Consider the following 27,788-nt stretch of genomic DNA (forward strand, 5'->3'; position numbering starts at 1 on the left):
TTCTTCACACCGATGCCTCAAACAAGGTGAAGATGAACCATGTTTTATTAATGAGAGTTATATGCACTGCCTTGCGAAAGTATTCGGCCCCCTTCAACTTTTCAAACTTTTGCCACATTTCAGGCTTCAAACATAAAGATATAAAATTTTTATTTTTTGTGAAGAATCAACAACAAGTGGGACACAATCCTGAAGTGGAATGAAATTTATTGGATGTGTCAAACTTTTTTTACAAATAAAAAACTGAAATGTGGGGCGTGCAATATTATTGGGCCGCTTTACTTTCAGTGCAGCAAACTCACTCCAGAAGTTCAGTGAGGATCTATGAATGATCCAATGTTGTCCCAAATGACTGATGATGATAAATAGAATCCACCTGTGTGTAATCAAGTCTCTGTATAAATGCACCTGCTCTGTGATAGTCTCAGGGTTCTGTTCAAAGCGCAGAGAGCATCATGAAGACCAAGGAACACACCAGGCAGGTCCGAGATACTGTTGTGGAAAAGTTTAAAGCCGGATTTGGATACAAAAAGATTTCCCAAGCTTTAAACATCCCAAGGAGCACTGTGCAAGCAATCATATTGAAATGGAAGGAGTATCAGACCACTGCAAATCTACCAATTCCCGGGCGTGACGGTGACATTAGCGATCGTGAGGACAGGAAGCCAATCATCATCCTAGACTACAACCGCAACAAAGGAGGTGTGGACAACCTTGATTAGGTGATTGGAACATATAGATGCAGAAGAATGACTGCCCGCTGGCCCCTGGTCATCTTCCACAACATCATTCATGTTTCCTCCTACAATGCCTTTGTGATTTGGAGAGAGAGCAACCCGACCTGGATGTCTCGTAAGCAGAACAAGAGGAGGGCGTTCCTGGAGCAGCTAGGAAAGGCACTTGTAACTCCACTCATTGAAAGAAGGAAGCATGTCCCCCACACAGAAGCCTCAGCAGCAGTTGTGAAAGCTATTCAGAGTGCAGGAGCTCCTGATCAACCTGAGGATCCAGCTACCACAGCCACTTCCCCAGCTAAGGCAAGAGGAAGATATGTCAGTTCTGCCTCAAAAGAAGGACTGTAAAACACATACTGTGTGCTGCAGGTGTAAGAAATATATCTGCAAAGGCTGTGCACTTGCATACTGCCCTATATGTGCTAATTAGTTGAATTGGTTATGTTATTTTTCATATTTTTGTATTGTACATTGTCTTAAATTGTTCACTGGAAAAAAAAAGAAAAAAAGAAACTGAGTCATTGGGATGAATAAAAATGCATTCAAAACTCCTTTTTGCACATTTTTTTCTTTTCTTAAGATATAGAAATTCAATTGAAGAGGAAAAACTCAGGTATTCACACATTTTGTGGTGAATGACAATATGCAAGATGAAATTTGGTGTTTAAAATTCAATTAAGCTGCTTATATTGGGGGTTTAGTGAAGATGGGTCATTTTGACCCGGAGGACACAGGGTGTATACAGAAAATGAGGAGAACAGGACGGTTAATTATATCACTTAATTTTACAGGCTTTTGTTGTCCTTTCCCAAGTTTCTGAAGTGGTTTGCTGCCGTCCCTCAATCCATACTTTCATTTTTTATACCCTCTTCTACTTTCCAGATCACAAGTTCATCACAGGGCCACATAAAGACAAACCTTTCACACACTAACCCACACCTAGAGACAATTTAGAAAAACCAGTTGACCTAATATGCATGTTTTTGGTTTGTGAGAGGAAACCTGGAGTACTCGGAGAAAACCCATGTATGCATGGGGAAAACATGCTTACAGTACTTCACACAGAAATGTTCCAGGGAGCCAGGCCCGGGCATTCCTGCGACCTTCCCACAGAGAGGGAACAACTCTAACCTCTTCCGTGTTGCCTGTGTCGCTGCCATCAAATTCAAAATGCCCTATTTCTTTTTCTCCTTAAAATAGTACTGGTTTTCACTGTAAACATTTGATATGTTTATCATGTTTTATACATGTTTTAACGTTTGAATTCATGAAATTTGCAAATCATTGCATTCTGCCCACCCCAATTTAACCAAAGTCCCAACATTTCTTGAAGTGGGAGATGGAGTATGTATATGTCTCGAGTTTCATTTGTTTTTGTACCTCAGCTGAACTGAACCATCTTAAATCGTACAAAATATCTTCACACCTTGCTTCAGGCTATCAAAAGCAGGGGATTTTATGTTCAAACATCCACAGCCAGGACGGAACCACATTGTTCCTCCTAAATCTGAGGTTCTGCTATGAAGTGTACTCACTTCTCCACTGCCCCTGAATAGATCTTACTGGGGCAGTTCTAGTTTCATCCAAGGGAAAGCTGAAGGTATGCTGCAGGGTTTCCTTTAAGACTGCAACAAACCACCAGAAAACCTCTGCCAACAGCAACTCAAGACTTTAAGTGGACACACATAAGATCCCTGGATGTTTAATTGTCATGTCTACAGTAAATAAACAGTACAGACTCACTCTTGCCCTTGTGCTGCACAACACTGCACAGTATCAGACTGATGGTGTTGCTTAATGAGGCATTGGAACATTCCCACGAGTGTGGCGTCCCCCCCTGGCTTCAGCCTGTCATGGAGCAGATTGGACTCTGTCAGTGCTCCCAGTGTGAGAGAGTTGGAACTAATAGAGATATCAGAGGACTCTCTGCTACTTATCAGCCTTCGTTGTAAAGCTGCTCTTCTCGCGCTGCTCTCTGCTGGGACAGCAGAGCCTCTGACAGCTTCTTGTTCACTGACTTTTGGTTGAGTCTCTTCAACCTGTTTTCACAAGTGCTGCAGTTGCAAACATGTTTATTAGGATGATTTTATTTTCTGCTGTACTGTTTTGAAAACTGCATGAATTTATTCCCATTGTTGGGATTAAAGAAGTTATTCGTCGTGGGATTTCAGCTATAACTTTTGTTTTTGTGAAATGCATATATATTTCTTGCTGACATTTCTGTGTTTTTCTCAGTTAAATTTAGGATTAAATAAATAAATGTTACGGCTGAATAGTTTTAAATTAAGATCATCTTATGATAAGAAATCATGGACTTGTGGCCATTTCGGTCAAACTGTTTAAATGACGTTTTGCACAATCTCATGCAACACTGCAAGATCTTGCAAGTTGTATTAGCGATCAAAGTACCGGTATTTATCTAACTACTCTCAGCTACTACCACACCACATGAGTGTATTTTTTTTTAGAAAAATACTAAACTACTACCCATTTTTAGTATAGGTCACATTTACACAAAACAAATATCCCAATTTCACCTTCTGCAGTAGACGATAATAAATGTTTGGCAGCTGACATTCAGCATGTTTGTTTTTGGCTTACACAAAACCTTCTGCTGTTTTGTCTCACTGGCAAACAATTTAGCCTCAAATCAATATTTAAATGCAAAAGGGCATTTACACTCACTGAGTAGACCCTTCATAGTCCACCAATTATTGTTGCAGCCACACTGAAGGTGCGACTGTCTTCATGAATTATACACTCGATGCCATTCTGCTTCACGAAGTATCATAAACGTCCAGGAGGATGCGCTGCCACATTAATCAAAGTCATTAGGCAGCTAACGGGAGAATACTTACAAAGAACATTAGGGCTGTCGCTGGATCGAGCCCAGGAAATTAACAACTCACCAGGCAGAGACAATCCACATCACATATGAGTGATGGGAGCAGAGAGCATGAAGGTGGGCTGAGCCCATCTCTGGCCTGTACACAGGGTCGGCTTGACAGAAGCAATTAAGATGCTTAGCCTATTCTGTATTGTAAACCATCATTCATGTCAGTGCAAGGAGAAAGCTCCGTACGTTTATGTTTTAATAGTCCCGAGGTCTTAAAACCTCACTCTTGACCCAGTGAGGATATAAAAAAGGAAAAACAAAAAAAATCATGAATACACTGTGGATTGTGTTTTTTATAGTTCACTGCTTGAACTAAAAGTCTTTTTTTCTACAACAATTGTTGCACTCAGCGGTGAATTAAAAAACATCAGCTGCTTATTGCTCGAAAATGAGCAGCCAAGAGACCTGTGTGTGTGTGTGTGCGTGCAGAAGCAGTAAAAATGCTACATCACAAAACTGAAGGCAGATTCAGAGTTGAGTTATCTTCAATGAATTTATTCCTCTAATTTACAAATGGTGCAGCATTTTTTTGAACATTGTTCTAACTGTGCAGCCTGCAGCCACAATGATACCATGATAAAATGCTATTGGAAGCATGGTATGGGCTTTCTCAAACGTTTCGTGACATACCTTTTAAGGCCCAAATGTCAAAATTTGCGTATTATGTTATACGGTTCCAACACACCTGTCCCCTACACTAATCACCCCAGGTGTCCTCCATTGTCAATCACAGGTGTTCCTAATTATTCAGTCTTGTCCTCTTCTCATTGTCCATGGATTGTCCTCTTTGGCGTCATGTCCTGACTCCCTAAATTGCCACGTCAGCTGTTGTTTTATGTAGTTTAAATAAATAATATTGCTTTATTCCTGAGTTCTCCGAGTCCTGCCTGCATTTGGGTTCAAGCTATAGCGACAGATCATGATAAAATTTAAACGACTTAACTGTCAAATGTAAACACAGATCAGCAACATGTGCAATACGTTTATTTTTACCACATGACACAGTCAGAGTTAAGAAGCCAAATACACGCTTAAAGAAAAACGAGGTTTTTCTTTCTAATTTGCTGCGATATTAAAACTGAATGAAGCATCGTTTATTGTACCCCATACCTCATTATTCAGGTTGAATGTCACAATGTTTGATTGCTTCTGCCTCTGGTCAAAATAAGTGAGATTAGTCATGCTTGTATGATTGGAGAGTGGCAGTAGAAAACATTTTTTGATTGAGTAGCTGTAAGATCTTTAAAGATCTCAGCTGCACTGTTTTATCAGTGTCATTTTACCAACATTTGACTAGTATAATTTACCTTTTCAGGAATGACACAGGATTACTGGCAAATTATTCTTTGTGGCTTCAGGATTACAGTTTGTTCTGTTATGATGTTTTTATGTTTAGCTATGTGCTTTAATTTAGTCTTTATAGTTAGAAGACCACTCCTGGAGCACAGCGTTGCTCTTATTTGACGGAGAGCAACATCTCAGTGCTTTATATTTTCAGACAGACAGATGTAAAGACACGCTTCTTTGCTTTGTAATCGATTTTGTTAGAATTCTGCAGGAGAATGTTTTCTTTTGCTGCTGATACCTGGGCTCAACTTTCTGACTCTGAAGAAGACTTTGTCTTCTGTTGTGCGTTGGGCTGCAGATTAATAGAGGTCACAACAACAAAGAAACAACTGACTGTAGCTCCAACGTATCAGTCTTTTATGTTGTTTGTTGGAGTTTTGTTTTCCCTTCTGGAGGGTTTACTGTATATAAATGTGCTAAAAATAGAATGTTCTCATGTCTAATGCTCTTACTTAGTGTGCAGATTGAACCAAACCTAAATAAAATGCATCCATTGATGATGTTATCTAAGTCAATTCTAGATTGACGTTATTATTGGAGTTTCACTATAAAGAGGAGTAACTTTCAAAGCGCTAACAGACTATAACTGTTAATGTACATAACTATTTTATTGGAATAATAGTGTGATTGCTTAAGAAGGATTCACACTATTGTGATCCATTTTTTTGTTTTTAGGTATCTAACTCGTGCCACAGTTTTTATGCTATTTCAACAAATCGTATATCAAAACAGGACAGATGGGTCCTTTAGCATGTGTTAAAAGCTGCTTCTGAGATTACAACAGGAGGTTGGCTTGAAACACAGCAATGAAGGCTACTTATGGGACAGATCTGGTTGGCAGGCCACAGACTGATGAAGTCTTCTGGATGGAAGAAATCTTTCCCTTTAAAAAACTGGTCCAGATGAAATGATTTAACCTTTTTCGTATATCAAAACGTTCTGGTATTTCAGGAGAGGGGTGATAGGACTTTTGGTTTTGGTGCAACTTTTAGCTTTTTGAGATATTTAGCCTTTTCCACAATTTTCTTCCTCATTGAAAATGAATTGAGCTCATTTTACATCCTTCATATCTTTTGATCTGTTTAAAACTTTTTGCTACTACTTTCACATTTGGATCAATTTAAGCTTCTTTCAGCTTCCTTGTGCAAAAACAAACAAACAAACAAACAAACAAACAAACAAAACAAGCTACTTTCAGCTAATTTTTCAACTGTTTTGTGCTCATTTCAGCTTTATTCAGCTAAGTCCAACAATTTTGTGCTTCTTGTAACTTATTTCTGCTAATTCCATCTTGTTTCAGCTTATTTCTGTTAAATTCAGTTTATTTCTGCAATTTCAACTAATATTTAGCTGTATTTATGCTAATTTCAGCCTATTCAGCTAATTTCACATTGTTTCAATCATTTCAACTTTTTTTCGCCCAATTCAGCCAAATCTTGCTCTACACATTAACCTTCTGGTAATTTAAGTTTTTTTTCTGCTTGTTTTAGCTACTTTTGATCTGTTTTTGGCAAATTTCAGCTTTTCTCAGGTACTTTCAACTTTTTTGTACGAATTTCTGCCTCATTCAGCCTTAATGGGCACAATTGTGCTCACTTCCCTGGAAATTTAAGCTTCTTTTTACATTTCTTTAGCTACTATTTAGCTGTTTTGGGGAAATTTCTGCTTATTTAAGATAATTTCCACTTCTGTTTTTTTCTAACTTAGGCTTGTTCTTCCTTGTCAGCTAGATTTCAGCAAGTTTTGAGCTAATTTCAGCTGTTTTTCAGCAAGTTCTTCAGCAAGAAGCATTCACACTGCATTTTTGCAGGAAATGCAAGTTCTCTAGTTAGTAATAAGTTTGTTTTCTCAAGTTGGTATTCAGTTAAATCTGTAAACAAAAACAACACAAATGTGAATCCGATGCAGACATTTGTCTCCTTTTCATTACTTACTGACCTTCACCACGTCCTCGTCAGTGGAGCGGCACTTCACTGCCTCCGAGACATCAGTCACCAAGCCGTCTGTTCTGATGGTCACCACCTTTACTGGGACAGCTACTGTCTTTCCGGTCAGGACAGCCGTGTTTAAAATCTCACTGTCCTAAAGGTAAAAAGATAAACAGAGATCAGCAGGCTGTTTTTCTGAAAGACTCAGGAGTTTCTAATTCTTACCAGAACAGATCAGAGGTTCCTAGAAAAGAATAAAAACAATGAAACCTTCCAGAGTCTTTGAAAATGACTTGAAGAGACTTTGCACAATCACTGCTCCATTAGAGATTATTTGGTCCACCGCTGTGAAGTTAGAACTACTGCTGGGTGGACATCTAATAATTGATGGCGGCTGCTGAGCTCATTACCAAGGGTGCCATTAAATCCAATAAAAGTGTATGTTTTCCGTCTGATTGTACAAGGCCACTGTGCAAGTGGGCTTTAGCTGAACTTTCAACATTTTGATCTAATTGTGATATTACCTCTAATTGTTTGGGAGTTATCATTTTAAGTGTTTAAATGAGGGTGGGAACATTCATCACACACACACACACACACACGTTGCTCCAGAGGTCAGCACTTACATATTCACTGCAACAGATCAGCAATTTGGATTTGTGTCAAATGATTGTAGACAGTTGAGGGATACCTACAAACACTGTATGGGACACTCATTGTTTCTTACATAATAAATCATAATTTATCCTTTGTCTCAAAATGAAGACCCAGGACATTCTTGTAAAATATATTAATAATCTCAATGGATTTATTACCTGTTAAAGTAAAGGTTTAAATCAATTTATAGACCCGCTCCCAAAAAAAGCCAGGCAACAGTATTTAGTGCCCAGGTTATCAAGTTTTTATTATCTTAGATCAACAAATTATTTTTCTTTATTTTGGTGATTGGAGTTGCTCTTGTTTTGAACAAACACTAAACCAACCAGACAGTCAGCCAACCAACCAACCAGCTAGCCAGCTACCTGTGATTTTTTTTTTCACAGTGATTATTCTGGTTAGAGATGCATGAGTCTAACAGCATCAGGGTAGAAGCTGTTCCTCAGTCTAGTGGTTCTACACTTAATGCTCCTCAACCTCCTGCCTGAGGGGAGCGGAGCAAAAAGTGTGTGTGCTGGGTGAGTGTGGTCCTTCATGATGCAGGTGGCCCTCTTCCTGCATCTGGAGGTGTAGATGTCTGTGATGGTGGGGAGGCTGACTCCAACAGACTTCTGTGCAGCCTTCACCACTCTCTGCAAAGCTTTTCTTTCTGCAGCTGTGCAGCCTCCATGCCACACGTTGATGCTGGAGCACAGGATGCTCTCCACTGTACACCTGTAGAAGGAGGTGAGGACTGAGCTTCACAGACCAGCTCGCCTCAGCCGTCTGAGGAAGTAGAGTCTCTATATAAAATATTATCTACAAAATGTTTTCGAAGGAAACAAAACAAACAAACAAAAAAAGTAATTATTTGTATTTTAATTAGCATATTTTAATTTATATTGTAGTTTTGTTCAACTTCAAATCCTTTTTTGTAGAACATTTTGTTTTCCCTGCACAGCTCTCAGCACACAATCTCAGACGTCCACACCTGCTCTGTAATTACTTGTGACTTTCTTTAGAATATTTGCCACTTGGCTTCACTTGCTCCCAGCAAGAACCTCCTCATTGTTAGTCATCAGTGTTTGTTGATGAGTTTTTTTGTTTGTTTGTTTCATTTTATTAAACACACCTTGTTGCCCAGTTTTTTCTAAGAATTTCTGTTTCTGCTTTAACAGTGCATATTAGAAAAAATTTCATTTGTTTGAGTTTGTCCCCTCTAGATTAACCAGTACATTACATTTCTATCAAGTCTAGGAAAAACTTGATGCAACAAAACAACACAAAACTGGCAAAGTACAAAACAACACATGAACACAGATTCCAGCATTTCACTATATATACTATTTAAAAATAAAGCAAATTAACTTTATTTTACTTTGTTCTCAAACAGAAGTAAACATGTTTATATTTTAGTTGCTATTTAAAACCCAGCAGAAACAGTTCATTAATAAAGGGTAACCTTTTACATCTATTTTCTTGTTCCCAGAAAAAATAAAAAAGTCATAACAATATTTCAATATTAAATACATTGAAATCTTAAATAGCACAAAGACAAACACCACATTGATATTTATTTGGATGGAGTTTGTGATGGACACAAGCTTCCTTAATATTAATTTTAGTCAGCTGGTAATTTCTACTTTTTCATTCCAGATTTTAAGTGACAACATGACAGCAGCTTCTTAATGAACAAATTTTTGTGACAACACAGACCACCATTATTTTGACAATATGCTTATGCTCTTTTTAAATAAAGGTATAGGATCTGATTGAAAGAAATAAGGTAATTCTGACTAATTATATTCCACTGTTATTTGTTAACAGATGGCATCAACAAACTAATTACATGCTAGAGAGGAAAACTTAATATAAATTGCAGTTATCATGTAATACAGAAAAATAATAGCCCAGCCTCATTCTTCAAGCATGTATGTAAATTAACACTTAGTGCCCAATTAGTGCAAATCATTCTCACATAAAAAGCTTGAAACTCCTCATCTTGCTCTTCTGCTGCAAGAGGGGTGCTGCTGCTAATAGGTGAACTCCGTGGTTCAGACAGCTCTGGTTCTTTGAGCTCATTGGGACATCTTTATAACTGAACAGAAATGTTAACCTTTTATTATTCACATAGTCACACACTTTTGTCAACAAAGACAACTGGGACCAATTAGGACAAGTCTGAGGTAAGTTTTATTCTTTAAAGTGGATTGTCTCTCGGCCCATTCCGCTCAGAAAAACTGCAGCTAAATTCCTCAGATTGATGTAAAGCTCAGCACAGAACGGTAAATAGCTGCGTTTGAGGTCAAAGTAGGTGTCTTAATATCTGCACTGTATGGCAAACATGAGCTTCAGTTTTCTGTTGAACTAAAATGACTTTAGGTAATGTTAAAGTTGACAAAAGTGACTCATTGTGAGCTGTTTTCATTCCGCTATTGGCACTGCCTGACACAAAAGCTCTTTTCTGATTCCTTTCATTTCAATAGTCAGAAACCTCAAATGCTTTCTTTTCTTCCCCACTGACTTGATGCTTTGAGACATTTAGCTGCTTCTTATTTTTCTTTTAAAAAGGGAGAAAGAAATCCAATGCCGGAGTGATTTCTGTTGAATTAAATGTCACATTTGTTTAGAGTTTTATTGCTAAACCTGAGGAGCACAGACAAGGCTGATCTACAGCACCTGGCTTCCTGTCCATATTTATGTGCATTCCCACTCTAAGGAAGTATAGAAGATTTGTATACTGCACTGTCAACTCAGTTTCTAAAGATTTTTCTGGGTTTGTGGGCTTGCAAATAAGACTCGTTCAAAAAAAAAGAGAAAATCGGGGATTAGGCTTGATTGAAAGAAGCCCGGTCGTTTGTAAGACCGCCCGACTTCAGAGCGAAGTGATTATTAGCTGAGCCAAGAGATACTAATGAATCATATAAAACACTTAATCTTCAAATAGCTTTTCATTACAATTTTATAGACTGTGACTGTGTTATATAGCAATATCACCCCCCACCCGCACCTCCCTTTGCGGCACAGACTTTGATTCAATTTCTTTTAAAAGTGAGAATCGCTGTGAATTAATTCTATGTATATTGGGATCCCTCCATTTCCAGAGGGTCATCTATAATATATGGAGGGCTAAATGGTTGGGACCTGGTGAAAGCAGAGGCTAATGTTAGATTACAGCAGCTGGAAATGACCCAGCAGGTTAGGAACAGCAGATAGTAGAGCCTGGCAGTAATAAGCCACAGTGGGATTCCACAGTGATGCATCAGTGGTCTACGCACTTAAACACAGACAGCACAATTAAACACAAAATGAAAACCAGCGGTGCGCATCAGAAGCCTAAAGTAGCCTGAACGGAGACACAATGAACTGTGGCCATTTGAAAGTGGGAGAATGTGCACAATTCCTGATGAGGTTTTCAAAAAACGACGAGGTGCTTATTTGAGATGCAACACATCTAAAATTGAAAGTTGCACTTTGTTAGTGAGTTAGTTGATTATTTGTTTTTAAAATGCCAAAGATGTACAGAATGTGTCATTTGTTGTTCCTAAGGTATGTGCCATGCTGAATGTAAAGGTGCTGTGTTATTAACATATTAAGAACTAATAGTACCACTAAAAACAGCCATATTTAAGGTAAGTTACCAAGAGAAAAAAACTGTAGTAATTGTAATCTATGTGTCTCGTTATCATACTGTAGAGCAAAATAAGACAAAAAATTATGCTGCCAGTTAGTTTGTATTAATTTTATTTTCTCACTATTATGGTATCTAGTTTAAAGATACATTTTGCTGTAGATAATCTATGTAACAACAGAAGGTTAATTAGAAAAGAATGCACCACACAGAGAACCACATATGTGTGATCACTGCATGGGTCTGAATAAATTCAAAATGCACAGTTTGCTGTGAAAAAAAAGCCTTTACATTAAAAGCTATGCACTGTCTTTTAAGGACCACCTATTTTACAACCAAGTGGCTAAAGATATTTAATGCCTTATATGGAAAGCGCAACATAAAATACATGAACTTGGAACTGTAGAAATGCTCATAATCCATTAAACTGTCTGTAGTTTTATGTTTTCTTTTTATATTTTATCCAGTATACCCAATTAAATCACTGTATGATCAGCAAAGCTGCTGTGCACAACACATAAGTGATGAATAAAACTACCCTGGGATAGCCACCAGCTAATCAAACCTGAAGAATAATATGCTATATCCCTTTATGACTTCAAAATTCTAACAGATGTAGTGCAATAGTCTGCCTTACCTTAAATGTATTAGATGGCTGAACCCGTAAGAGTCGTAACATAAATTGGGGGGTCGTCCGGGATTTACGCCTTTTTCGGTGCATATCGTGCATGTGTACAGGTTGGTAAGTGTTATAACATACAAACACAAGATAAACTAAAATAAAATTGCCAAATCTGGCAGGTTACTTGTAATGAGGACCAAGAGCAAAGAGGTTTAGCAAATAATATATCTGTAATTCTTTAATCAATATATTAGGAGACTGCGACGAAGTGAAGATTCAACACAATCTGCTGGCTTACGTAGATAGATAACTTTTACTAATTGGCTTTTATAATGAATGTAGTTGTTTTTGTACAGTGCTTTGAGATGACTTCTGTTTGACTTGGAGCTACAGAAATAGACTGACTTGAATTGAAATTGATGATGAGCTAAAATAATGTGCTGTCTAGAATATAGTTTTACAAGTGGTGCATACACAAATAAGCTGTGATTTTCAGATTGGCTGCTCAAAGCATGGCCACACTGTCACATTTTCTGCCCTGCCTGCCATAGTTCCTGCTTTCATGTTTGTTTTCCTCACAGCTCCCGTCAACCTGCACTTCAGGTCTGCTCATGTCAATTCTGTAACCACGCCCACTCAGCTGATTCATTGCAATCAGTCCTCATGCCACTCACATGTTTGACCCAGTACTTAAACTCCATCTTCACACTATTCGGTGCCAGATTATTAAAAGCTATAGAGTGAGTAAATATACAGCATTCATGCCACCGTTTCATTTGTCTCTCAAACCAGCCGGTCAAAGCAGATGGCTGCTTGTCCTGAGCCTGATTTTGCTGGAGGTTTCTTCATTTTAAAAGGGAGTTTTTCCTTTCCACTGTTACCACTGTGCTTGCTCAGGATGGGAGACTGTAATGAAGCCAAGATTCAACTTGTCTGCTGGCCTCCTTAGATAGAAAAGTTTAATAATTGGCTTTTATGCATGTGAATGTTCCTGTAAAGTGCCCTGAGACAACTTTGTTGTGATTTGGCGCTATATAAATAAACTGAATAGAATTGAATTGAATTGTCTTCCTGGTTCTGATCTCACACCTGCCTCACGGATTCCTCGCCTTGCTCATCCCCTGCCTGTTTTGGATTTTCTGCTCTGCTCACGGTAACAACTTCTGCTTCCTCTACAGTATTACGACCACGTCTTCTGGATTACATCTCAAGTTTTGCTACGAACGTCTGACCATTCGTTAAGAACCCTTGCCTGTTTCTCTGGATCTGTCGTTTGGATCTCCTCTCCAACTGCTCATCGTTCTGCTCTGCTTCAAAGCCAACTCGCCTTCACCAACGGTGACATCACGCAAAACAACTCCTCCAAGGAACCCCTCCCTCACCTGTCAGTGAAGGTTGGTGCCTGTCAACAGAACTGTCAGATCACAGCCACTGAACATTCATTAACTCTCCTGTCTCTTCAGATTGTGCCGGCCCAAGAACACAGACCTCCACCAGAAGCAGTTTATTAATAAAACTTTTAAACCTTCCTGTTGTCTGATCTTGTTTGAAACCCTAAACCTGATTCTTGTCACACACAGCTCACTGGTATAATAGCTGGTTGCAAATACATAGAATTCAATGAGACTGCAACAGGAAATATTCCTACTTTCTTGCTATTGTCTTGCATTTTGAAGTCACCACCCACGTTCCAACAGTTACAGCCCAGTAAAATACTACATTAATTCAGTATGCTGATGAAACTTGTAAAAATACTTTTATAAAAAGTCTTCAAAAGCTAATATTATTGCCAAATCCTGCCTTCAAAGAAAAAAAAAAAACATGTCAAGCTATAAATGCATGGCTTGGGACATGATTTTTACAAATTATTTCTGTTGAAGGCACATTTTCTGAATCGTTTGCACAGTACAGATAATGTTCATTTTCAAAACTTGTCCCCATTTTTTTTTACTTGTTCTTCTCTTCAGTAAGTACTGTATTACTGACAATGGTATAGTTATGAAACCTATCTGTACTGGGATCTTAAAGAATATTTTACTTGTTGATGCAGGTTAGGGTTATACTTTACTGAATAGCAAATGTGCAATCCCAGCTAATAAAGATAGAGGTCTTTTGTTAAACAAATCTGTGCTTCATTAAAGATCTGTTAGCATTCGGCGCACTATTGCAGCTGGTCATGTGTTCTGTGCCATAATTTCTGCCTGTGTCTCGGCTGGATCTAAAAATAAGTGAGATTTATGGTGTCAGCCTGAGTGACATGAGCAGAATGAGAAGTAGCAAAGCTGTCCGTCCCGCTATTACAATAGATTCTGACCCAACCCTGAGCTAACACATTCATATTCGAACCCCATGTTCCCAGCTTCAGCTACAAATGAACAGGTCAAACACACATCAAGGCCAGCATTTCAGGGACTACGTATTTCATCATACTGCAGAAACAAGAGTATAAATAACTTGCAAATTTGATGTTAATGCTTCGTGTGTATCTGTGTATGCCATCATCTTAGTATTGTGGCTGACAGTCTATCCAGATATACACCAAAACAAAGGCCACATCAGAAAGATCCTGTAGCCCCAAAATTTAAAAGACTATCTTGTGTTTTTACAACTACAACTGAAGTCAGAGTCAGTGTCCTGAAAAAGTGCTGTCAGCTCAAGGGCAATGGCATTAAAAGGCTATGAACTGAGGGTTTGCTTCTAATAAACGTTTTCATCCCCTGGCAATAAGTGAGCACATGTGAGAAAACCAAAGAGGCAATACATAAGTAGTGATTCACATGCAGACATTAAATGCCACTCAGTGTCTTAGAGCTATTAAGTAGACAAAAAGAGACATGTCCTTTCATCAGTTTTGCTCTCCACACTGTGCAATGCTCAACGTGAAACTTTCTATCCTCTATTCCAGTGGGCGTTTAATTGGCTATAGAGGCGAGAAACATGGAGGAGAGTGGGAATAAAGGCCTTGGTAGCACTATGCAGAGCGATACATCACTGCATGACAGCGCATTGAAGTGGTGGGATGGTTGTGAAGCTGAGACACTGCCTTTTAATGAGGGTCTATCTCTTGCTCCCTTCTCTTCCTACTCTTGCATTTCCGAGAGAGAACCATTTAATCTTCTGTCTTTATATCCCCACTTTTCTTTGTTTCTTCCCAGTTGGTGGAATGAAGTTGGCTGGAGTGTAAGGAGCACCAAAGAAAAAACCCTCCTCTTGGTCGCTATCTCTCACTGTCTTTTACCACATCTTTAAAAGTGCTTTTCCGCCATGGACATTTTGTCAGAGCTCTGATCTGCGTATGACCAAGAGAGAGAAATTTAAATGATGGTAGTATTAAGGTCCAATTAAGAAGGTGTGTCTGTTAATAATTAAAGAACAAAAATATGAAGGATAACTCATCCACTGTCAACATACATGGTGCAAATCAACCAGACAAAATGGCTAAATGTGCCAGAGCTTAATTTTTATTCAGTATAATAATGATTAGGTCATACTTACTATAAACTCATGACAAAACCTTTCACGACTGAGTGAAAAACAATTCTTAAACTGGAATATTTTGTTAATGGCGTCATGTTTTTGAGCAGAATCCTTCCTGCTGCTCGGTTTCTTTGATATCCCGAAAAAACACATCTTTTTTAATCTAAATCTGAATCCATAATGCAACCATTTAAATCAAGCTCTTGTCAAAAGTGTTTCTGACTGAATTGTAAAATTAAAGCAACAAATCTCTTCTAAATTTTCCTCCAGGAATGTAACTCATAGTGACCGAGCTAGAGTCTTTCAGCATGACAATTAAAATAGTTCAAAAGATGCTTACCTGAAAGAAGAAGAATAAAAAAACGTGCTCTAACTCGTAGAAGAATGAGTCAAATTTTGCTCACAACCTTTAAAAGAACCACATCATCTGGCATGGTTAGGCATGAGAATTGACACGACACTTCATGGGGAGCATCAACGTTTTAGTCACACCAAATTGCTCTCAACAGTTAAGTTATTTATGAGTGCGCATGATTTATGGGGAAACTTTGACTCCGGGGAGGTGTCACAATGACACAGTGCTGACAGGACAAATCCCACCACAAATATTAATTACATGATGATCCGTTCCTGATGCCTTACTCTACATAACTTATTGACAACAAAATTTCATAGAGCATTTCAAAGTGAATATTAAAAACCTGACTCACATTTCACTCTGTATAGAATGTAAAACACAGGAACAGAACATTTTCTGGGATACAACATGTTTATATAATTATAATACCCAGTATCTCAAATCAGCATGACTAAGAAAGTATGTTTACATAAAACATAAAGTGTCTGTGTGTAAAAAAAAAAAAAAAAGATAAATGTGGAGGAGGGATGGAGCACGCTCAAAAGCCCAGTGGCCATGAATTGCACCTCCTGCTTTGACAGGAGGCTTGTGAATAAAACATAACTGACCGTGAATGCACTTTATTTAAAGTTTCTAGATGGGTTTCTGTGCAGTTCTTATGAATCCTACACATGGGTTAAATTTAGATCAGTGGGTCAGAGGAGATGAGTAGATGTCCCTAATCAGTTCAAGCAAAAGATTAAGATACAGAAGAATCCAGGTCAGGCACTGGGGACACAGCTACGTTTCTGCTGCAGGCACTGAGGGGTAGGCACACCGACTGATGCTGGCTCTGCTGTTTACTCACTGGAAGCCTGAAGGCCCATCTCTGCCACTCTGCTTAATTTCAGCCCAGTGTCAGCCACACATGGCCAATCGATGAAGTGTTTTTCACCGACATCCAGCCGGGCCTGTAGGGGGATGGCCTCCTGATCTGTGTCTGATTTCTTCACCCATCTCCGATCTAGATCCATACTACCAGCTTAGCTGGGCTTAACTTGGTTTAGCTGCCCTATGGACACAAGGCTCTCCACACACACATAGACCAGCTCAGTTGTAGGGTCCACTGGTGTTAGAAAAACATACACAGTCTTCTCAGGAGGATTAAAGCCTGGGCAAGTGGAAGAGTGTAATAATGCCAAGTGGGATTTTAACAACTATAACGGTATGTGGGATATAGACGTATGTCACTTTAAATTAATCTGTAAGTCTAGTCTAGATGTCGCCCTTCACTTTAACCCACTTTACCCTCTTTGTCTTTTCTCTGTGTGTGCCTTGTTGCAGAAACAGTCTGGAGAACTGAGATACAGCGGCAGAAATAAAGATTGGTTCACGGCATTCAGTTAGAAAGACTAAAATAAAATGAGCGTCGCCTTCCTTGACAAAATTCATATTGTCTGCCACCTTTTCAAGTTCAAGTCAAGTTTATTGTCTTTCACATCACATGTGGTACATAAGGTGGAATGAAGAAATTATTGCATTATAGGGGTTTCATGGCAAAGTCTGATACATCTTGTGCAATTTATTGGATCTCCGAGTATTTGTTCGTCATCACGTTTAGCTACAACCAAAGCAAATGTTGTGTCAGTTGCTTAAGTCAATAAACATTTCCACAGGATTTGGTCTGAACCATTTTGTTAGGCATACAGACGAATGTTCACAACATTGTGATGTTTTACTCACAAACCGTGTTGTCCTTTTTCAGATCATTGTTTGGGAAATGCTGAACAGGCTGTTTGCACTCACTTGCGGAGATGCTATCCAGAGGACTACGGAAAGGTTAATCTTTTTTCTAATGTCAGCAGATGCCTTTTGAATGCCTCTATAATGAGTAAGCTTTGAAAGGTAACAAACCCATCCCACTCACTTATGGAATTTCAATTAGAAGGTCTTCAGAGTATATAGTCTTTACTGACTGACACTGGATTTGCCATTAAACCTCAGAATTTCTCACAAGCAGCTCCTCACGTTGCGATGAAAAGATAGAGTAGACCGCTCACTCACTTCTTCTCTTGCATGTGTATAAGTAGTAACAGGAAAAATACGTGTCCTTCCTTCAAATGTGTTTAGCATCCTGTCATAGCAAAGGTGTTTACGGCATAGAGGATTTTAAGCTATAATGTGTCCTTAGTCCTAGATCAGAAAACCATAAGTCACAATCAGTTCTAGTTACATGTATTGTGTCACATGAACATGACAGTGGTCTCGATTAATGCAACAATTTCATCATCAGACCCATGACTTTATGCTAATGGATTGCTCACTTGAAGCTCATCTGTCAGCCTCCTACTTTAAACTGTATGATTCATTCTTAGCACAAAAATGTTAATTCTTTTTCCATTAAAACCACAGGAGCACGGCACAGAAGCTCGACAGCGGTGAAACTCAACAGCCAAAATCAAGCAGTCTGAACAGCGAGTGCAGTGCTCGCTCTTGTGATAAAACAGTTTACAATAAATTGTGCTCGTGACACATTTCTAGAGCATTAGCTGGCCTGTAAGTGCTCGTGTCTGTGTGTCTTACAAAATGTTTGATAAATGCGTCTTCGCATTTTACGTGCCCGTCCGAAAAGATGTGCATTGCAACAGAGGGGGGAGAATGGAAAGGAGCGAAATAAAGCATTCATTGGACAATGTTGATAGATGACTTTATCACGATAGAGCCGAAGTGGCCTGAGAAAGCTGGGGTGATGATGTATTGTTTAACAATACATTGGAGCAGTATGCGAATACAAACGGCTGCCTTCATTCCTCCTCATCTCTATGCCGGCGGATGCTCATGTGAGCGAGCACAGTTTGGGTGTCTCGGCTGGAACAGGAAGACTGATGAGTCGAGATATGATGTATGTCCTGTCTTCCTGCTCCCTCTCCATCACCAAGCATCCACAGCATGGGTAATGATGATGAGGGCAGCCCGGACAGCGGCAGCATATTACTTCGCAATGGTAAAAGATAATGAACTAGCCTCCTACTGTGCAGGGCAATCTACTCAGGCATCCAATTACTGCCGTTAAAATCCATCTTAAGATGACCCGCCACTCACGCACATATATACAGCTCTTTAAGTAAAACTGAACGCCAACACAGTTGACAAGGGAGGCTGCAAATCTGCATGATTATTTTAATGTATGCTTGAATCAGGAGTGAGTGTGCTGGGGTGAAAGAAATAGGAAAAGAAGAGCAAATCATCCAATTTTTTTATTATTTTTTTTAAAGCAGGTGAAGAGGAAACCAACCAGGACAAGTAAGCAGCGTCACAGATGACAGGAAGCGTTCCGAGGCTTTTATTCATCCTAAACTGACTTGAATTTCTCAGCCCCGCTTTCAGTTTGCGCTTTTGAAATAACTGCTGCATTTGCAGAAGCTCGGCTTTACTGGTGGAAACTGGTGGGAAAGTGAGGAGCGGTGCTCTGTGGCCTCAGTGCAGGAGGGTGTGTGACAACAGACAGCAGGAGGCTGTTTCAAAGACAGCAGGAGAAAAATAAGTCTCTCTTTCAAAAGGACGCTGCTGCTTTCCCACAAGTGTTACCCACGGCACAAACTATCACCTGGCTGGTGTGATGCAAAAAAAGGAAGTTTTTTTTTTTCACAATTCATTTAGCAAGAATGCAGGAATTACAACACAATAAGCTCAAATCAGGCTAACGAGTTAAAGGAATGAGTCACAAATATAGACAAACTCAAATAAGCTTCCCATCATTATTAATCGTGTTTTGATTTATAAGAAACTTTATAATGGTGTAGATCTCCACTGAGTTTCTGAATTTATTTTAGGTGAAAGGGAGTTAATATTTTTGTCAGAACTCAGTGTGAACTTTTCAGCCTAATTAGAGATGATCAGACCATATAAATGAATTGTGTCAACAGATATCCTGATGCATGCTCAATAATCCAGGTAGAAAAATCCAAAAAAATTCAATCTGGTCCTCTGGACATTCAAAAACTGGTTGATCCACCCTGAGAAGGTGCTATTTAAGAGACTGAGCTGAAAACAGCACCTCAGACTGAGGAAGTCTCTTGGATGAGAGACGAAACGTTTCTAGATTTTTTTGCTTTGTTTTTTTTTTTTGTTTTTTTGAATGTCCAGAGGACCAGATTGAACTTTTTTGGATGTGTCAACAGATGCCTTCAGCATTCTTTGTCAAATCTCCTCTCCTAACTCTATCAATTATTTTTATTAACCTCTTCCTATACCACAAATCCTTCCTCTTGCCTTCCTTACTTTTCTTGTTCAAGTTCATTTTCCATCAGCGTCGCCAGTTCAAATGTTTCCCAATTTAAAAGAAAATACATCTGACACCCTCAGCTTTACGCAGCTTTCAGCCAGGTTAGATTTCTCTCTGTCTATTTTCTTAACCTCATCTCCAGAATGAGACAAGAATCCAACAGAGCAGACTTTAATTCGACAAACGGTCAGAGGTGGTGAGAAATATAAGAGTGTTGCTCTCTTTCTGCTAGATCCATCAGTAACATGGTCAAAATCAAATAAACCAGCATTAAAATATGTCTTCTGTGAAAACAGATGCAGAAGTCATCAGTAAATTTAAAACCAAGAAAACAACTGGAACCAGGGGGACGTGACTGGAGAACCCTGACTCACTGCTGTGAGTCTGCCAGGGTTCCCTCTGCATTCCCCAAATGTCTTTACTCGTGAGCATCACAGCGCCAGCTGGACATAAGTGTGCATTATTGTGTGAATGAAACATTCACACTATTGTGATCCATTTTTCTTCCATACATTTTAGGTGTGATTCTCATCCTGCAGTTTTCAAGCTATTTCAACAAATCAGATCTCAAAACATTCAGCTCTTTCAGAACAATCCTGCTATGACTTTTGGTATTGCTGCAACTTTAGCTTTTTGAAATATTTAGCCTTTTCTGACACTTTTTTCCTCATAAAAAATGAAGCTCATTTTAGATCCTTCAAACCTTTAGACCTGTTTACAACCTTTTACTGCTCCTTTCACATTTTGTTCTGCTTCAGCTTCTTTCAGCTTCATTGTGCAAATTTAAACTTTTTTTCAGCTATTTTCAGCTGGGTTTTTTTTTTCAGCTGTTTCGTGATACTTTTAGGTTCTTTCATGCTAACAACAACATTTTCTGCTTTTTCTAACTTCTTTCTGCTAATTTCAGCTAGTTATGCTCCTTTCAGCTTATTTCTGTAAGTTTCAGCTTTATCTGCTATTTCAGCTAGTTGTTTTATGCTAATTCCAGTGTTTTCAGCTAATTCCACATTTTTTAACTCATTTCAACTTTTTTCAGCCAAATTCAGCCAAGATATGCTCTCACCACTTCTTTCTGGTAATTTAAGCTTCTTTATGCCTTTTTAGCTATTTTTCAGCTGTTTATTTCTAATTTCAGCTTTTTTCAGATAATTTCCACTTTTTGTGCTCATTTCTGCTTCTTTCAGCCTAATTGGGCAAATGTGTTCTTTCTGCTTTCTTTTGATAATTTAAGCTTGTTCTAACATTTCAGCTAACTTTTTTTTTAGCATTTGTTAGCTAATTTCAGCAGTTGTCAGATAAATTCAAATTGCACGTGGTAATTTCTGCTACTTTCAGCCTAATTAACTTCTTTAGGTTAATTTCAGTTCGTTATGCACATTTCAGCTTTTTTCTGCTAGTTTCAGCTTTTTTGTTGTTTCATCTACTATTTAGCAGTTAACTACACATTTTTGGAGATCCTTTCAGCTCTTTCCACTTCCTTCTGGTAGCTTAACCTTCTTTCTGCCTTTGCAGTTACTTTTCAGCATTTTTTTTGTTGTTAATGTCAGGTTGTTTTTTTTTTAGCTAATTTCCTATTTTTTGTGCTAATTTCTGCTTATTTAAACCTAATTCAGCAAATATGTGTTCTCTCCATTTCCTTCTGGTAATTTAAGCTTCTTTATACATTTGTAGCTACTTTTCAGCTTTTTATTTCTAATTTCAGATTTTTTCAGATAATTTCCACTTTTTTATGTCCATTTCTCCTTCTTTAAGCCTAACTGGACAAACATGTTCTTTCTGCTTTCTTATGCTAATTTAAGCTTGTTCTAAAATTTCAGCTAACTTTTGTTTAATCATTTTTAGCAAATTTCAGCTGTTGTCAGAAAAATTCCATTTGTATTTCTGCTACTTTCAGCTTAATTAACTTTTTTATGCTAAATTCAGTTTGTTATGCACATTTCATATTTTGTCTGCTAGTTTCAGTTTTTTCTGCTGTTTCAGCTACTATTTAGCTGTTAAATGCTAATTTTAGCATTTTCAGCTAATTACACATTTTTGAAGCTCCTTTCAGCTCTTTCCACTTCCTTCAGGTAGCCTAACCTTCTTTCACCTTTTCAGCTACTTTTCAGCTATTTTTTTGTTTGTTGCTAATTTCAGCCTTTTTTTTTTTTAGCTAACTCCTCATTTTTGTGCTTATTTACACCTAATTCATCAAATATGTGTGCTTTCTGTTTTCTTCTGCTAAAGTAGGCTTAGTATTCCATTTCAGTTGCATTTCAGCTGTTTTTCAGCAAGTTCTTCTAACCATTCACACTGCATTTTTGCAAGAAATGCAATTTCTCTAGTTTTACTTACTCATTCATTCAACCTTTATTTAGACAGGTAAATCCCATTGAGCCTCGAGGACTCATTTACAAAAGAGACCTGATTTCAACAAAGAATGATGACAACAATGCACAACAGCGACAACAATAAACTGTTATAAAAAGTCATACAGATTTTTTATTTTATTTTTGCAAATAAGATAGCTAAAAAAAAGAAAAGTAACAAAAAACAGCTAGATTCTAAGGCAAATGTAGAAAACTAACAACAGGAACATGTCTGCATTGGTCCCTGCCAGGAGTCCAACAGATTCTTAAAGCCACTTAGAGAGGTCAAGGTCGAGAGCTTCAGATCTTTTTGTAAGATATTCCAGGAAACAGGAGCGGTGTAGGAGAAGGCCCTTTTGCCTAGTTCAGTCTGCACTGAGGGGACACTGCAGGTAATAATGTCCTGAGAGCGCACGCTGTAGCTGCACTCACGCAGAGACATGTAGGAGGAGATGTATGAAGGCAGCCAAACATAATGAATAACATAAACTTACAAACATAATGATGAATTTTAAAACTTAAACAGTGGTTAATAAACTCTTTAATTCCTACCTCAACGTCACTAACCTCTAACTTGAGAGTTCATGTCTGTAAAACTCCTTCAGTATTTGTGCTGGGAGGTCTTGACTTTGTACTGGTCCCACATGTGTACTCCAACAATCCCCCATGATCAGGTGTGTTACCTCCCTGTCTGCTGCTCTGATACCACAGGGACTTTAGCTCTTTGTGAAGAAACCTGCTGTCTTCAAATTGGAACATGTTTTTTCTAGTGGAGGTGAAGGTGTGGGGCCATGTAGCTACATGTGTGTGTTTTTGAGTGTGTAAGAGTTGGGCTGCTTTTACATTACCTTACTTCCCTTTTTCTATCAACAACAAGTGTAGCGGGGAGGAGGGAGAGGACCTTATCAGCGGGCCTTTTCATGCTACAGTGATCCCAAGTAATCTAATTCAGCTTTCCTCTTTCTCGCTTGTGTGCTCCTCTCATGTTGGTGCATGCAGATTGCAAAAGCCGTGCCTGTATGTGTGTTTGCGTGTGTGTGTGTGTGTGGGGAGACAGAGGGTGAAGAAAAAGGGAGACAGACAGAATTAACAAGTTCTGACTGTGTCTTCAAGTATAAATGTTTGTTTTGTGGGTGTTGTCCTGAACCCGGGGTTGGAGGTGATCTTCTGCTCAGGACGATGTTTGTGCAGGATTTACTCTTATAAGAAAACAAAAGTAAAGACAAGGTATGATGCCAAACTCAAGGTGAGACAATATATTTTTAAAGTCACTACAAAACATTTTATTTAAAGAAAAAAATTGATCAGCATTCATTAGAATGAATGGATTTTTCTGTGCGTCGTAGCCACAGATTCACTGATATGTCGCCGCACTAGACTGATAAATCAACATAAAGAGAATTTTAAAAAAGACATCTGTACATGCAGAGAACACCCACACCTTTATCTTTATTTATCTCCTGCCTAAATCCTTCCATCCATAACTGATCAGCAAATAATTGTAATATCAGATTCACAGAGATGGATTCAAGTGATCTACTGGGAGCAATAAAACCGCTTCACTATTTAAACTCAGCTGAACTCAGGCATTTTGAGAACTGACTGATGAGCAGATGAGAGGTTATGAAAGTGTCTTATTTTTACAAAAACAACACGGGATGTATTTTCCACAACAGGACACGACTTAACAGCCAAAATAAAAAGAGAGAAACAAAATCATTGGGAAACAAACTGCTTCTGTTTGAGTCTCTCTTTTTTTTTTTTAAAGAGCACAGCCTTTCTGAGAGGAACATGCAAATCTGATATTGTGGGAGCAAACTATGAATTTCTAGAGCAACGAAAGCAGAGCGCTGATACATCAGAGACATGAAAGGGAGCTCGAGCAACAAGGAGCTTTAAAGACATGGCTTCACGAATCCTGAGCAGGGATCTGTGGGTGACGATGCCTCGCGTTCCTGGAAATCCAGGAACTGCCACCCACAGGCGTCTATCCTCCTCACGGCTGAGGGCAACAACTTTGACAAGCGGAGCAACAGTCAGGTTCATATCACTCACTTCAGACGCACCAACATAGAAATGAATTTTTCATCTTTAGCAATCAGCACGGATGAGGCGGTGTCTTTGTCTTCAGTCGATACAATTGATGTCTCTCGTTTAATCACCTGCATGCAGCTGATCCGTATCAGAGGCCGTGCTCGCCGAGCCGCACTGCAAAGCAACAGAGCGTGTAAAGGTTACCTGTGTGAACTTCTTTAGGAGTAGGTTTTACACCGCACACTCCCTGAGCCTTGCTGAAGGAGACACACAGCTCCAGGCTTACCCTCAGGTCATAGACAGCCTCAAGAATCCAGCTGAAAACTACAGATGTTCACTTCCTGCCCTGCTTCTGAAACCACTCTGTAAAAATATTACCGCCGTCTTTTCTATCAAAGCTGCCGTCGTCCAACAGCTGCTCAGAGCCAGGCCTCGTGTAAAAATAATCCAACCTTCGCTGTGAAGGCAGACACAAGAAAGGCCCTGCATTTAAAAATGGTTTTATAGTAAAAAATAATATATTTTAAATATAAAAAGTAATTTTAATCCATCTGAATGAGCCAAGAAATGTATTTAGGATTATGTATTTGGATAATAATATGTGAGAGTGACAATGTTTTTGCTTGTGTGTGTGCGTGCATGCGTTCATGTTTGTGTGTTTGCAAAATATCTCGTGAACCAGTGGAGTGATCTGAATGAAACACTCAGAGATGGAAATTCATTTACAACTGATTAACTTTTGGAGACAATCCAATTCAAGATGGTTTGAAACAGTCAGAGATTGAGCCAAATCTTTGAGCTGATAGTCCTTCACCACACATACTCTGAGTGATGCACACTGTGCAACATCTTTGTTTGGCATTTGCTGTCATGGTCAACACTATGTGTCTGTAAGCAAAATATCTCAAGAACCACCGGGAGGGATTTGAGAAAGTAATCATCAGATGTACGTTTACAACTCATTACTTCCTGGAGTCAACCTGATTCAAGAAGCTGCAGCTAATGAACATTAGCAAACACAAAAATACTTGTAATTCAATCATCTTTACAGCTATTGAGCTAAATGTTAGTGTAGTAGTGGCTATGAGTCATTCACAACACAAATGTTGAACATATGTTGACCATGTAAAGGAGTCCTCGAGGCTCAATGGGATTTACCTGTCTAAATAAAGGTTGACTGAATCTCCTCTTTGGGCCACACTGCTCTCACCCATCTGGAGCATATGTCCATATGCTTTTTGTGGACTTCACGTCTGCCTTCAGCACCATGATTCCCCAGACCCTGGTGGACATTCTACTCACACACTGGGACAAAGCCCCTTCATTTGCATCTGGGTACTGGACTTCTTAACAAACAGACCTCAGTCAGTGAGGATCCATAACTTCTCCTCCTTCACCATAACCCTCAGCACTGGCTCTCCTCAGAGATGTGTGCTGAGCCCTCTCCTATTCACTCTGCTCACATATGATCGTGCAGGTACCCACCCAGGCTGTCATATTGTAAAGTTTGCAGATGATACAGCCGTGGTTGGATGCATCACAAACAATGATGAGTCCAGCTACAGGCAAGAGGTGGAAAACCTGGAGAGCTGGTGCAAAGAGAATAACCTTCACATCAATGTGAAGAAGACAAAGGAGATGATTGTGGACTTCAGAAGGAACAAAAACATCTACACCCCCCTGAACATAAGAGGATCTGCGGTGGAAGTGGTCTCCAGCTACAAGTACTTGGGTGTACACATGCATGACAACCTCAGCTGGGCAATAACACCACCAGCCTGATCAAAAAAGCTCATCAGAGACTCTACTTCCTCAGGCGGCTGAGATGAGCTGGTCTGGGAAGCTCAGTCCTCACCTCCTTCTACAGGTGTGCAGTGGAGAGCATCCTGTGCTGCAGCATCAACGTGTGGCATGGAGGCTGCACAGCTGCTCTGCAGAGACTGGTGAAGGCTGCACCGGACTGTTGGAGTCAGTCTCCCCACCATCACAGACATCTACACCTCCAGATGCAGGAAGAGAGCCACCTGCATCAAGAAGGATCCCACTCACCCAGCACACTCACTTTTTGCCCCGCTCCCCTCAGGAAGGAGGTTGAGGAGCATTAAGTGAAGAACCACTAGACTGAGGAACAGCTTCTACCCTGAAGCAAAACCGCTAGAAAAAAATCACTGTAATGACATTTTAATTGGTGATATGTCACTTTATCTGTGCTGCTGATTATCCATGCTGCTGATTTCTTGCCTTTAAGCTGATGTATTCATACCCATCTGCTCACAACAGTCTCATGTTCATGTTGCTGTTTAATATATCAGATTATTTTACATTATTAGTGTTTAGCGTATATCTTGGATCCTTGTTTACTGATTTTTTTTTTATACTTTATATTTTTGCTATCGTTGGATGTAACTGGGACCTTGAGTACTCAATTTAGTTCCACCTTTTGTACTACATGTGATGCAAATGACTATAAAGAACCTTGAACTCACAGATTTAGCAAGATCTTGTAACATTGCATAACATCGAGCATAAGTTATTTTGTATAGTTGGGCCAAAAAAACCTAAAACTGTGGCTTTTTCTAATGATCAGATTGTGTTAGTTTAAAACTGGCATGAAAGGTTTATATTTATAAATTAAAGCCTAAGCCTTCTTTTATAGATGTATTCTGATTGTCAGACAGGAAACAAATGTTTTGGGTTTTCATTCATTTCCCAGTTTTTGATTGTAAGTGATCTGAACTCATTTTAAATGCTCCGCAGGTCAACACATGGGAACTGAAAATGTTCTTCTTTAAGAACTATTTTATTGTTAAAAAAAACTTTAATCACAAGGTGGTAAGTTTCTTTTTTAGTCCCTCAAAGGGAATATGTATACTTTTCATCATGTACATCGTTGTTTTGTTATTTCACTCCGTTTTTCATCTCTAGTTCTCATTTGTGAAGGAGCAGTGCATGAGTGGAACTGTGCTTTTATCCAGAGGGAATGAAACAATACTTCAGTTATCAGCTTTCTATGAAGAGATGGGAAGAAAACGCAAATACTTTTGTTCATGTGTTGGATTCTGTAAAGTCATTGAATAGTTTTCATGTAAAACATTAAAGAAAAGCCTCTAAATGTAGTTCATAGATTAATACAATAAATAAAACTGGTTGGCCTTGTTGCTGTTTTACGTGCTTTATAAAAAAGTGGTATGGTAAGGCATGGTATGGCATGGTTTGGCATGGTATGGTGTGGCATGGTGTGGTATGGTGTGGTGTGGTGTGGTGTGGCATGATGTGGTGTGGTATGGTGTGGTGTGGCATGGTGTGGTAGGGTGTGGTGTGGTGTGGTATGGTATGGTATGGTATGGTATGGTATGGTATGGTATGGTATGGTATGGTGTGGCGTGGCGTGGTATGGTATGGCATGGTATGGAGTAGCGTGGCGTGGTGTGGTGTGGCGTGATGTGGTGTGGCGTGATGAGGTGTGGTGTGGTATGGTATGGTATGTTGTGGTCTGGTGTGGTATGGTGTGGT

At 39.1% G+C, this 27,788-nt stretch overlaps 1 protein-coding gene across 1 annotated transcript in view; it reads right to left on the reverse strand.

Moving 5' to 3' along the window:
- si:dkeyp-14d3.1 (transmembrane protein 132C) overlaps positions 1 to 27,788 on the reverse strand; it is a 218,962-nt gene that overhangs the window by 21,623 nt on the left and 169,551 nt on the right. Inside the window, exon 5 of the mRNA XM_037681181.1 lies at positions 6,916 to 7,059. Within this exon, the coding sequence (XP_037537109.1) occupies positions 6,916 to 7,059 (144 nt within the window). The remainder of the gene's footprint in view (positions 1 to 6,915; positions 7,060 to 27,788) is intronic.

Source organism: Nematolebias whitei, chromosome 8, assembly GCF_014905685.2.
Source record: "Nematolebias whitei isolate Nwh7 chromosome 8, NemWhi1, whole genome shotgun sequence".
Lineage (NCBI taxonomy): Eukaryota > Metazoa > Chordata > Actinopteri > Cyprinodontiformes > Rivulidae > Nematolebias > Nematolebias whitei.